This window comes from Rhinichthys klamathensis, unplaced genomic scaffold (assembly GCF_029890125.1).
Source record: "Rhinichthys klamathensis goyatoka isolate OS25496 unplaced genomic scaffold, OSU_Roscu_1.1 h1tg000665l_1, whole genome shotgun sequence".
Lineage (NCBI taxonomy): Eukaryota > Metazoa > Chordata > Actinopteri > Cypriniformes > Leuciscidae > Rhinichthys > Rhinichthys klamathensis.
The window spans coordinates 643,913-658,123 of record NW_026607104.1 but is presented as its reverse complement, the minus strand read 5'-3'; the positions used below and the strand labels follow the sequence as shown (position 1 = coordinate 658,123).

Genomic DNA, 14,211 nt, shown 5'->3' with positions numbered 1-14,211 from the left:
CAATGCCCTTGGATGTTAATAACATGGCCCCACATTTAGTTAATAGGCATAAGCATATGATCAATCATTCGTTTAGTAAAATAAAGTCAACTCTGATGTGTCATAACCAGCTACATTCATAAAGAGGACTGAAACATTATCTACACAGACAAACACAAAGAAACCTAAGAGGATGTTCTGTGTATAAGGTGATTTTAGATGTGTTTTCTCCTCTTCCCCCCCGACGTCTCCGTATAAAGTGCCATTCCCTCCGTCTCGGGTTCGACTCCAGTAGAAGAATGAATTTAACGATTGCACTCACGTCTCTGCCTCTGATTCTTGATCCTGTATAACCCAGGTTTATAGTTTTCATTATTTTGCAGGATCCACGGGTGCGTGAACATATAAGTCCTGTCTGTGGAACATATTTACAGCAGTTTAAATGTTACAGGAAAATCCCTACTAGTCACAGACAGTGAAAAGAGCACTGGGAAAATGTCCAACACAGGCTCACTGGGAAAACGACGCTTTTTTGCACTTTTCACGACACTTGAATCTGGTTGTTGGTTGTTGCACGCATCGCGGCAGTTGGGAAATATAATATCGAGCGCTTCACATCACAAGTGCATTGCTGTATCAGGAGAGCTATCGGGAAAGTTGACTATTTTAGGAAATACATATGGAGCTGATTATGTGATGCAAACGTCAAAATGTATTAGTTTACAAATGCTCGATGGTAAAAGTGTTTTGAGGTCAGCATTCTTTTGATCAAGGAACCATGTGAAAATAAGTCTTTAATAATCGATAATCTGCTCATATAATCATAATTTATGTGTAAAGGAATAAGTTGTTGGTCTTTTACTGCCACTAGTTTTCATTTCAGCTGGAAACTGAATGTCACAAGTGTCAAACTGAGCAGCACCACAGCTCAGTGTTGAAAAATACATTTTTTGAAATAAACTCCTATTTTCAGCAAAGACGCATTAAATTGGACAAAAGTGACAGTAAAGAGAGTATGTTTATGCACTAGTTTTCATCACTCTCAATGAATCCAATCTGATTCTGAAAGCTCTGTTTGTACGAACCCTAAACTTTGCAATCTGATGTATATATTTGTGTTTACATGTATTACGAACAACTACTGCGTTGAGAATTATTACCATTATGATGTCACCGGAGCTACTGTGAGTATAATTGTTTAGTTTTTCCCTCTTAATGATAGCCTGGGAAAACCCAGACAACTTCCGGCAAATTTAGATTTGCTCTGAAAGTTAGTCTGGCAAAGAGCTCATTCAAGCCCATTTCCAATCCGCCGAAATCGAGGCACCAATCAGAAGCGTTGGGGCGGGCTTTACACGATGACGACAGTGCTGCGATTTTGAAGCAGATTTTGTAGCCTACATTACAAAGATGGACGCCGCCGTCGAACATCACTCGTTGGAATCAGCTATCGCGTCTGTTTTAAGCCATTTGAACATTTCCTTTTGTTAAAAACCGAGCAAAGAACAACACTCGGAGAGGTTTCTCCACCGCTCTGCATACGTCATCTCCTTCATCGCTCTGATTGGGTTTAGGTCTATCCGCGACGTCCGTTGGTGACGCCCCTCTGGAAATGATTTGTCTATGACGCTTTGCCAGACCATAACTCAGTTACAACTGAGAATGGTCTGGTTTTAACCAGGCTATCTTAATGACATATCTTTCTTTTAAAACGCGACGAGGGCTCTTTGACAACGTGTTCCTCTTTCCTCCCGGGTATCGCCACCAATGTAACAATGTTAAAGCCTCCGGGAAGTAGGCGAGAACCGGCAAATGTTCAACATAAACAGCAAAACAAAAGTAAAGCGGCACCCCTCACAGACGACTGCCGCATAAACTAAAACAGTCCAGGTCTAGTCCTCTGTCGTCTTCCTCTGTCGTCACTCCTCGTTTATCCTTCACGGCCACGCCGCCTCTTGCCACACCTGTGGCTCAACTTCATTTAATGATGTTTATATGAAGGCTTTTCGGTTTGATTGAGCCATCAGTCCGATAACTGCACCTAAACATAGCTAGCCTTCTGAGGTCAAGTCGTACCATTTTGCATAAAAATAAGTCTATTCATTGATAATCTGCCCCTGTAATCATCATTTGTGTGAAAAGGAATGCAAGTTGTTAGCGTTTTACTGCCTCTAGTGTTGATTTTTGCTGGAAACCGCAGTGAATTGTATGTTTTGGAGAAGGTTTTTTTCCCAATGAGCCTAGGTTGGAAATGTCACAAGCTGTATTCAGATTTGAGCACCACAGCTCAATGCTCCAACTCTGATGAGTGTGTTTCCTCGCATCAGAACTGCGTGTAAGTGTGTAGTTTGAACAGGATGAGTGTGAGGTGTCAGACCTGCGGGGATCAGGAGTGTTCCTCCGCGCTGCCGCTGAAGGAGCGACTCCGTATGTGGTTCCTCAGCTGTTCGATCAGCTCTGGGTTCTGCTGCTGGATCTGCTGGGCGAACTGCTGTCCACTGAGTGAAACGGCAGCAAACAACACCGGGTCAGAGTCCGGGTTTATGAGTCACATCAAAACATCCCGCTACGCCTGTAATTCTGCTCGGTGCAGCCGTATATTACACACACATCACCTCTGAACGCACCACATCATTCTTAAAACCTTCCGTGGAACACATGTCACGTCAATCAAATGTCAAAGAGAAGATGCTCACGCTTCAATGAGACTGGATATGTCAGATAATCCGCCCACTCCGGCCGCAGGTCCGCCCACTGCGTTAGACATCATGCCCGACATGCTGGTGTGGACAGTTGATCACAAACACACCAGGTCATGACTTTTTTAAATATAGCGTGTGTATCTAAAGAGCTCTCTGTTGCAGTATTACAGGGTGCGTACAGAATACGGTAAAAAGAAATTCCAGGACTCTTTTAAACTCAAATTACAGATATGGGGTATCCAAATTAAATACAACTCACAACGTATTTAATAATATCTATTGAATACAAAGGTTATAATTGCTATTATTGTTCAATACAATTTTTATATTATAATGTAGGCGCACTTCGTATCGAGGAAAGGTCTGATGGGGTTTATCAGACGGGCTGCAGTGTTCATTTTGCGTGAAAAGATTGCATATGTGCCTTTTTGAAAAAAAATATCATTTCATATATTGTTTTTTTAATAAGTCAAGCACTTTTCAAGTACGTTAATATGGCTGTTTTCCAGGACTTAAATTTCAAAAAGTCAAATTCAGCCTTGTACGCACCCTGGCATTGGCTGTTCGAAGGGATAGTTCATCCAAAAAACATTTGTAGCGTGAGAACAAACCTCATCGGTTCTCATACGTCAAGAAAGTACCGTTGAGTTTTGTTTACCATATTTGATGTACTCCATGTACGTGCATTGATCAATTAAGATAAGAAGCCTTAATAAAAGCCTAAAACATATCTGTTCATCATATTAAGTGATTGTACTGCTTGGGACAAATTGCCCAATCTTAGCAGATGTACACTATTGTTCAAAAGCTGACGAAGAAGTGAAAATATTTTGAACTTTCTATTTGTCAAAGAAGCCTGGAAAAAAAAGTATTATGGTTTAAAGAAATCTAATAAGCAGCACACTGGTTTTCAACAATATTAAAACGATTTCTAAAGGTGTGTATGTGTGACCATGTGTGTAAGTGAATAAAAGCCTAAAATAAATCTTCAATCTTCGTGTGTGTTCTGAAGCTGGAAAATGTTGATTGTGTAGGCTTTCAATGGATGGACAAAAAATGATGACAGAATATATTTTGGGTGAACTAACCCTTTAAATGAATTGAAAGGTTTAATCTGCAAGACAGAGTTGATTTATTTAAACTCACAGTTGTTGCACCTGCTGGTTTTGCATCACACTGGCAGCCTATAGTGGAAAAGAGAGAGTGTTTGAGTGGATACAAACATCACATTTAAAGAATACATGACAGTGACATTGTAAGATCCAATAAATACAGCCTTGGTGACCAAAGAGACTCTTTCTGACTGACTCCAAACTTTTAAACGATAAACATTTTTAGCCTTTCACTTCCTTGAAAATGGACTAACATATTAAGTTTTTGTCCGATAAAATGCTCTGCACTATATATACCACATTGTATGGTAATGTGCTACTCCAAACATAGCCATGGGGTCTTTAAGTAGCATAATCGATGCCTAGCGCATGTCAAATTCAGCTTTCTTCCTCCACACCAAAGCAGTCACACCCTGCATTAGGTTTAGGTCTTAAAAGTCTGTTCTTTTTTTGAAATTGTCCCAATTTCTAGACTGCTGCGGTGTGCTAGAAAGCCCACGCTCACCCTCAGTCTGATTCACCCGACTGGCCCTTTAACTCTGGCATGGGCTGCATTCCTGACAGATGAAAGGGGTCGCAGGGTCGATTTATGACCCATTTCATAAATACTATTAACAGAGAAATGCGAAACCACACACTTGCGCATACCATGCTAATGAAAGCGGGGTTATTGATGAGGCTGGCCATGTCAAACCCCAGTCCTGTGGCCGTCTGTGAGAACACATGTAAAAGCTAATGTTAGCAGTTATTAGTGGCTAGTTCTCATATTTAATAACTCAACTGGGATACTCAATATACATTCATTAAAAACTAAGATAGACTGAAGTTCTTTATAAGGTGGATCAAACTACACATGACAGCACACTTCTACTCACAGGACTGGATGCTTCTTTTTGTTTCTGCTCTGCGATCTTTAGGTTGGATTTGTAGGTGTCGTTTTCAGGATCTAACACCAGAGCTTTATTAAAATAAGATATCGCTTCTGGATACTTGCTCATAGAAGTTAGTGCCAATCTATAATCATAAAAAGATCAAAGAAGATACAAGTACTGTAATTTTGTAAATGAATAACTGTAACATACTGGTTACTTTTAACATATTTCAGATTCACTTTTAAAATCTGTTGTATAACTCAGCAGGGACGGGAATCAAAAGGAATGCACTTATTCTGGTTTCTGATTCATCTGATTTCATTTATGACTTTCAGTACTTTTAAAGAATCACCCACGCCAATATATCTATATTTACAATATACTTTCTAACTATATATTAAACAGAAAAACAGTACAGTTGCAATACTTTGGGGAAAACTCATGAGACTGATTCATTTAATGCTCATGAGACTGATTCATTTAATGCTCATGAAACTGATTCATTTAATACTCATGAAACTGATTCATTTAATGCTCATGAAACTGATTCATTTAATGCTCATGAAACTGATTAATTGAATGCCCGAGACCAATTCATTTGATTCTCATGAGACTGATTCATTTGATTCTCATGAAACTGATTCATTAATGCTCATGAGACTGATTCATTTAATGCTCATGAGACTGATTCATTTAATGCTCATGAAACTGATTCATTAATGCTCATGAGACTGATTCATTAATGCTTATGAAACTGATTCATTTAATGCTCATGAAACTGATTCATTTAATTCTCATGAAACTGATTAATTTAATATTCATGAAACTGATTCATGTAATTCTCATGAGACTACCGGTAAATCATTTAATGCTCATGAAAATGATTAATTTAATACTCATGAGACTGATTCATTAATGCTCATGAAACTGGTTCATTAATGCTCATGAGACTGATTTATTTAATACTCATGAGACTGATTAATTTAATGCTCATGAAACTGATTCATTTAATGCTCATGAAACTGATTAATTGAATGCCCGAGACCAATTCATTTGATTCTCATGAGACTGATTCATTTGATTCTCATGAAACTGATTCATTAATGCTCATGAGACTGATTCATTTAATGCTCATGAGACTGATTCATTTAATGCTCATGAAACTGATTCATTAATGCTCATGAGACTGATTCATTAATGCTTATGAAACTGATTCATTTAATGCTCATGAAACTGATTCATTTAATTCTCATGAAACTGATTAATTTAATATTCATGAAACTGATTCATGTAATTCTCATGAGACTACCGGTAAATCATTTAATGCTCATGAAAATGATTAATTTAATACTCATGAGACTGATTCATTAATGCTCATGAAACTGGTTCATTAATGCTCATGAGACTGATTTATTTAATACTCATGAGACTGATTAATTTAATGCTCATGAGACTGATTCATTTAATGCTCATGAAACTGATTCATTTAATACTCATGAGACTGATTCATTAATGCTCATGAGACTGATTCATTTAATGCTCATGAGACTGATTCATTTAATGCTCATGAGACTGATTCATTTAATGCTCATGAAACTGATTCATTTAATACTCATGAAACTGATTCATTAATGCTCATGAAACTGGTTCATTTAATACTCATGAGACTGATTCATTTAATGCTCATGAGACTGATTCATTTAATGCTCATGAAACTGATTCATTAATGCTCATGAAACTGGTTCATTAATGCTCATGAGACTGATTCATTTAATGCTCATGAGACTGATTCATTAATGCTCATGAAACTGGTTCATTAATGCTCATGAGACTGATTCATTTAATACTCATGAGACTGATTCATTTAATGCTCATGAGACTGATTCATTTAATGCTAATGAAACTGATTCATTTAATACTCATGAGACTGATTCATTAATGCTCATGAAAATTATTCATGTAATTCTCATGAAACTGATTCATTTAATACTCATGAAAATGATTCATGTAATTCTCATGAGACTGATTCATTAATGCTCATGAAAATGATTCATGTAATTCTCATGAAACTGATTAATTTAATATTCATGAAACCGATCCATGTAATTCTCATGAGACTAAATCATTTAATGCTCATGATACTGATTCATTTAATACTCACGAAACCAGTTAATTTAAAGCTCACGAAAAATGATTCATTTAATGCCCATGAAACTTTGAAAATGCTATTGCTAGTTCTTATCAGCTCAGGTCCATTAAATGATATTAACAGATACAACTTTTGATTTTAATACTGTATATTAGTAAATGTTGAAATTGAAATGATTAAGATTAATAAATGATTAAGTATTATTTTTCTTTGTTGGTTCATGTTAACTAATGTAGTTAACTAATGTTAACAATTTATAAATTATATCTAATATTTGTTTTATTTTATTTCAGCCTTATTTCAATGAACGAACACGATTTTTAATAGTTTAATTGTAGTTTCAGTTACAATAACAACACTGACGGTTACACCACAATAATTAAACCATCTCACCCCATTCTGCCATAAGCTTTACTGTACGAAGGGTCGATGGCAATCGCTCGTTCACAGTCTCCCGTGGCCTCTGTGTAGTTTCCAAGTTTACTATGTGCCGCAGCCCTGAGAGAGAACAATCCCATCAGTCAACACCAAACATCAACACACCCGCCTTTATGAGCGACGCGTTCTCACAGTGCGATATCAAGCGTTCACCTGTTACAGTAGTAGACTGCATTTCTTTGGTCCAACTCAATGGCTTTTGTGTAACAGTCCACAGCACTGCTATAATTCTCCTCTTTCATGTGGTTATTTCCTAATAAAGAAACACAAAAGCATTTGAGCATTGGAAATGATTGATGCATTCATTATTGATCATGCTTTTATTTGCATCATCACAATGGAACAACATGATGACAGAACGATTAAGTTATACGTTATGCATCGTGTGCTCGTGTGATATGATTCTGACAGTGTTTTGAGTCTAAATACAGTAGGAAAGGTTGACATGCCCTCGTTTTTAAGCTGCTCGGCTCTCTCAATGTCCTCAGGAGATGGAAACGTCTCAGGTAACGTAACAATATCATTCTGTAGACAACAATTAGACAAGAAACTGTGGGAAAATGTGTCTAAAATCTTGCTTGGAGAATTAAAACAACTGTAATCAAAAAAATCATGACAGGCTGATATGTATGAAATGTAGTTACTTTGAGGAGAGAGTTGAGGAATATCTCTCTCAGTGGCTGAGGGGCGGCGAGATGGCAGTCACTGGAGCTGATCTTGAAAGTGGTCTCGAGACACTGTACGGCAACTTAAATAGAGAATTATACATTCATATTTTCAATTTTGTACAATTATGTATTTTTTGAAAGAAAAAAAAACAATAACGCTATATATTTATTAGATTACAATGCTGATATGGTGGTGTTTCTTCAACAATGGTGGCCATTTATGATGACTTTTTTTATTTTAATGCTTTTTAATTGTTTTATGAATATTTTAAATGTTTTACCATGTCTTCATTTATTGAAATAATATTTAAATATGCATATAGTATATGTACAACTCAATTTCTAGAGAAGTTGGGACAATTTGTAAAATGCAATAAGAATCTGTGGTTTGTTAATTCTCTTTAACCTTTATTTAACTGACAAAAGTGCAAAGAAAAGATAGCATGGATAAATAATAAAAGATAGTAAAGGTAAAGAGAATAGTTTTTTGTAAATATAAACAAATTTGGATTTTGAAGGTTGCAACACACTCCAAAAAAGTATCCATATTTACCCCTGTGTCACATCACCTTTCCTTTTAATTACACTCTTCAATCCTTTGGGAATTGAGGAAACTTATTGTTGCAGTTTTTGCCCAATCTCGCCTGATACAAGACATCCGCTGTCAATAAGAGACGGATCTGCACTGCAGTCAGACCAGTCAAGCACACCCTCTCCACAGTGTGGAGTGGCTAAAACCACTCGGTTGTAGCACATGCTGAATGAGGCCTGGCATTGCCCTGCTTCCCAGGAAAGATGTCATCTTGAAGCCATTAAATGTCTCTTTTCAATCCCAATATATACCTCCACGTCATTGGTACCTTCACACAAATCGAGTCACCCATGCCGTCTGCACTGATGCACCCAATACCAGGACATGTGTTTGCTTTTCACTGGTCGCTGATGAAAGGCTGGTTGGTCCCTTTCGTCTTTGGGACTGAGAACTCCATGTCTGTTTTTCCCCAAAACAAGCTGAAACATGGACTCATTAGACCACAGCACACATTCCCACTGTCTTCTAGACCACCTGAGACGAGCTCGGGCCCAGAGAACTCGCCGGCATCTCTGCATTGAACAGATGAATAGCTTTCTCCTTGCGTGACACAGATTCCAGTCGCATTTCTTGATGCAGCGTCAGACTGTGTTCAGTGACAATGGTTTTCCAAAGTACTCTTGAGCACATGTGGCTATATTTAACACAGTAGCATGACGGTTTCTCATGCAATGCCGTCTGAGGGGTCAAAGGTCACGCACATTCAACAGAGGTCTCCTGCAGTCCCTCCAGTTTTCCGCGATTCTGCGATCGCTGAATACAACGCAAAATCAACAAAATGTCGCATTTTTTTGCGATCCTGCATAATTCCTAATTTAACCGCAAAATAATCACAAAAAAAAAAAAAAAAATACCTCACAAAACATTAAATTATAATCACCCAATTGAAATATCTCTAGTTAATTAAAGTTTCAATGCAAAGAAAAAGCGTCTCTCCTGCCCTCTCACATACCGGTAAGCGCCCAGGTTTTCATTGGGCAGTACGGCAAACTTATTAACGTGTTTAACATGATTGAATGACATAACAAAAAGTATTATATGCTCGATGGCACTAAAAAGAATTATTAAAAGCGCAGTATACCGTGAAAGAGAACTAATTTCAGCCAGTCGAGTGACAGTCTGTCTCTGACTGCAAGTGTGTGTGTGTGTGTGTGTGTGTGTGTGTGTGTGTGTGTGTGTGTGTGACTGACTGCGTGTCACCGGCTGTCGGCCTAGTTAGAATATTGAATTCTCTTTATAGCGCTTGAACAAATACACATAGCTACAATTACTTCAAAGTATTCATCTTGGCAAGTATTTACGTAAAACAATCAGTAATAACTGATTGGGACGTTTGTCATTACTGTTGTAGGTCTTAAAGTGACAGTAACCTAATTTACCTGCTGTTGTTAATGTTAATCATGCAACAACAATAGGCTACAGCACAATTAAAAAAAAAGAATTTGATTAGACCAAATAAACAAGCTTTATGCATTTTGTTTGTGATTTGTGTCATGTATGACTATTGTGCATCTGACATAATACTATTATGGTAAATGTGATGTCCTAATTATAAAATATAAAAATCGCAAAGTTTTTCACAAATTTCTGGAAATTACCACCAAAAAATCAGTCATTTTGATCGCAAAAATCACATAAAAAAATCGTGAAATCCTGGAGGGACTGTCTCCTGCCTTGCCCTACACAGACTGAGATTTCTCTGGATTCCCGGAATCTTTTTTTAACAATACTATGTATGCTAGATGGTGAAAGACAAAGAAAGACCTTTTTTTTGTACTTTTGTCAGTTAATTAAAGGTTCAAGAGAATGAACAAATAACAAACTCTTAATTTTATTGCATTTTACAAAATGTCCCAACTTTTGAGGCCCTTAAAGTGGACCTTCAATGGTAACTCTTTACAGTAAGACTCGTTAGTTAACATTAGTTAATGTATTAACTAACACAAACTAACAATGAGCAATACATTTGTTACTGTATTCGTTTTTTGTTTATTTTATTTATTTTTAGGTTAATGTTAGTTAATAAAAATACAGCTGTTCATTGATTGTTCATGTTACTTCACAGTGCATTAACTAATGTTAACAAATACAACCTTTGATTTGAATAATGTATTAGTAAATGTTGAATTTAATATTAACTAAGATTAATAAATGGGTAACGCTTCCTTTTACAGTACAGTACTTACGTGTACTTACAGAAAGTACTGGCTAATATAAGGTAAGTACATGGGTTAGGGGTAGGTTCAGGGTTAGTACCTAGTTATTACCCAGTAATTATAGTTACTATAATAAGTACATAGTAAGTACATGGGTAACAGGACTGTAAAAGGAAGCGTTACCAATAAATCCTGTAGAAGTATTGTTCATTCTTAGTTCATGTTAACTAAGGTAGTTAACTAATGAACCTTATTGTAAAGTGTTACCCGTTCAATACAATTAAACACACTTCTTTTTTTACAAATCACAAAATGGCCACATTTTTGTCAGTTGATCAATCTGATATATCAGGCCGCCGATGTATCACTAATAATAATGTAATTAAACAGACAAGTAAAATAGTTTGCTGTGGTGATCTGACAGAGTCCCGAATCTGAACAGCCAGTCCAAGAGCAGAAAAGGCCTGTGACTTTAAATGTTTTAAACATGAGCGTGACCTACCTTCCAGGCTTTCCTGTTCATCTGAATTCAGCGAGCCACAGTGTGTCTGATCTCTGAGGAACTGCACGATAGAATATGCCAAGCGCTTTTCCACTGCCATTTTGTCTGGGAGAAACCTGAGGAAAGATTTGTTGAAAAAGGTCCTTATTTCAATAGATTCAGACGTTAGAGGAAAGGTGGCATGGATGGGTCAGCTGAAAGAGGAATAATGATTTAACAAGAGACTGTACTGACAAAATATTCAATCATGTGTGCATTTTGCAAGCTGATTATTCTAACCATATTTAGACACATAATTAGGGGTGGGAATCAAAAATCGATTCCAAATCCAGAATCGGATACTTGTAATATCATTAAAATTTCGATTCCACAATTTACGCTCATCAATTCCTGTATGTGTGTGCATTTTAATGTGATGTCAAACCATTTTCCAGTGCAAGAAGACATGAAAGAGAACTCAACTCTCGCATCCCAAGCGGCCTCTCATAGGGGCTGTTTACACCTGATCGCTTCATGTGTTTTCTGTGATCTGATAGCGATCCGGTCCAGGTGTAAATTCCCTCCGAAACGCTTTCGAGACGGATTTAAATCCGATCGCTCAAACCACTTCAGGAGGAGGTCTGGGCCGCATTCCAGACCAAACTGGGCAAGTGGAAATGCATCTGGTTGTTGAAACCACATATGTCATTTTACTCCTCCCAAAATGTTCAAAAAATAAACGTGTAAGAGCGTGTTATTGGTTATATGTCATGTTATAGCCAGATATGACAGCGCTACTGAAACACACATCGCTGCAAATTAATCTGTGTATCTCTTCAGCAAGCCAACGTGCAAACTGACGCAAATAAAACAGAAAGCAAGTCGCAGATGCTCAAAACACAGTCTCTTCATTAAAAGTAGTGAGACTAAATGATCTTACCGGTGCTGATGCCTCTCTCTCTCTCCTATTGCTGTCTTTAATATTGAAATTAGCTTATGATAAATAAAATGCAGCTCATATCTGTTGCTTTCGCTGACGTAAACTCCGTTAAATTAGCATGTAGCGGGAATTGAAGATCGGATTTATATTCGTTTTGCGGAGACACATTTATGTGGGACTGGTAAATGGAACCGTTTTAACAAATGAGAAAGCTATCCGATCAGTAAAAACACATGTAAATGACAAGATGTAAACAGGCCCACATAGTGCATACCGACTGAACTGTGTTCTCATACACGTCTTCTTGCGCTTGAACGCACAAATACACACAAAAGTATGTCAAAATATCCTAGTAAACACTGTCGATTATGTCTTAATTGAACGTAAGCAAACCGCATATGTATCAGTGTATAGTACCCTGCATTAGGTTTTAAAGTGACAGCAGCCTAATATTCCTGCTACCGTCTTTGTCATTAACGTTATTCGAAGAACAAAAGAAAAAGAAAATCACTCACTGATCTTGACTGAATAACTTTTGTAACTTTAAAAAGGATTAATCTATATTTTATTTATAAAAAGAAAACTATGCAGTTATTTTACATTTGATTCAAATTTCTGTACCTGAACTTTATTCAGTTGTATTTTATTTATTCCAGTTGTTTTTGCTGTGCTATTTTTGTTAAAACCATAGGAAAACCATAGGTTGCAGATTTATGTTCATAGAAATCAGCTGCAACAAAACGTGTTGCTAAACAAATATGTTATATATAAATGTTTGACTAAATGTTTTTACTTACTGGAATCAAATCTGGGAAATCGATCATCATAATCGCTACATTTCAAACGATGCCCAACCGCATGTTGTTGTAGGGGTTAATTAATTACATAAATCTTCTCTATTAATAATTTCATCAGCTTCTGCTCATCAAAGCCACATGGCTGAAATATAAAACTGTTCTGGTCCCATATTGTAGACTAGCCTACATAGAATAGTTTCGTGCAACTGTAATAGGCTATTGAGTCTGTTATGCATGTCCCTGGATAACAAAAGCCAAAACACATGATGCAGTTATGATGTAATAATGACAAAGGCATCAAAATTCACCCCACAACATCAAATATCATTTAGCCTGATGTATATTTAAGAATAAACCTATTGTTAGGTAGATGAGCAGCAGCCTGTGCATCACAGATGGTCTATGTTTACACTGGTTTACATGAGATTGCAGGAGGTTTGGCAATGGCTGAAGACATTCGCAGTTTAATAAACGGACAGAAAGAGAAACCTTTGCAAACGCAAGTCTCTGATACTCTTCTAGACTCATATCATCTCATATCAGCGCACAATATCAATAACATTATAGTCTTGTGGATGCTGTGCGCGCCCCCGCCCACCTACCTGGAGAAAGTGCCCGCAGCGCTCGTTCCAGCCACAGCGTCATGAACACTCGCGTGAGACTGATGATGATGATGCGCAGCACAGCGCATGCGCCGTCAAGCCGGAAATGCCATTGTTCAAGGACTACAATGAAGGCGTAAAAATATATTGATATATTTTTTAAATTCTACATTTTTTTATTAATTAACTTTCAAAAAACATCAAACAGAAGTGTATGATACATATAATATATCTTTATAAGTCTGCATGCACATATTTGCAGAATACAAATGGCCAATTTACATATTTTCCTGTATCTTACAAGATAAAACATTAAGGTGTGTGTGTGTGTGTGTGTGTGTGTGTGTGTGTGTGTGTGTGTGTGTGTGTGTGTGTGTGTGTGTGTGTGTGTGTGTGTGTGTGTGTGTGTGTGTGTGTGTGTGCATTATTTCATGTGATCTATTGCACATCAAATGTAAAATTAAGTTTTTTGGTTTTTAGTATAAATATGTTCTTCTTACTGTTATCTATAAACTAGTGTGTTCCAAAACAATGACAACATTCACATGTAGAAGATATAAGCATTCAAAACTCACAGTCTCTCACTTCAACCAAAATGGATCAGTGATTTAGATGACATCACTCTGCACTTCAGCTTCTCATCAGATTTTCTGTCCAATCAAATGCTCTCTAGAATCTGAAGCTCCGCCCCCTACATTATAAATAGATGCTGAAGCTGGGACT

General features: G+C 37.1%; 1 protein-coding gene across 1 annotated transcript; it reads right to left on the bottom strand.

The window, feature by feature from the left end:
* Nucleotides 1–2,196: 2,196 nt before the first annotated feature.
* On the bottom strand, nucleotides 2,197–13,577 carry sgtb (small glutamine rich tetratricopeptide repeat co-chaperone beta). The gene is made up of 11 exons (XM_056241700.1): nucleotides 13,489–13,577; nucleotides 11,171–11,286; nucleotides 7,897–8,000; nucleotides 7,702–7,777; nucleotides 7,406–7,505; nucleotides 7,208–7,312; nucleotides 4,669–4,807; nucleotides 4,442–4,504; nucleotides 3,828–3,865; nucleotides 2,676–2,759; nucleotides 2,197–2,477 (listed from the first exon to the last, which is right to left on the bottom strand). Exons 1-11 carry the CDS (start codon nucleotides 13,575–13,577, stop codon nucleotides 2,366–2,368), a joined length of 1,026 nt encoding a protein of 341 aa, XP_056097675.1. The 3' UTR covers nucleotides 2,197–2,365.
* Nucleotides 13,578–14,211: the final 634 nt, after the last annotated feature.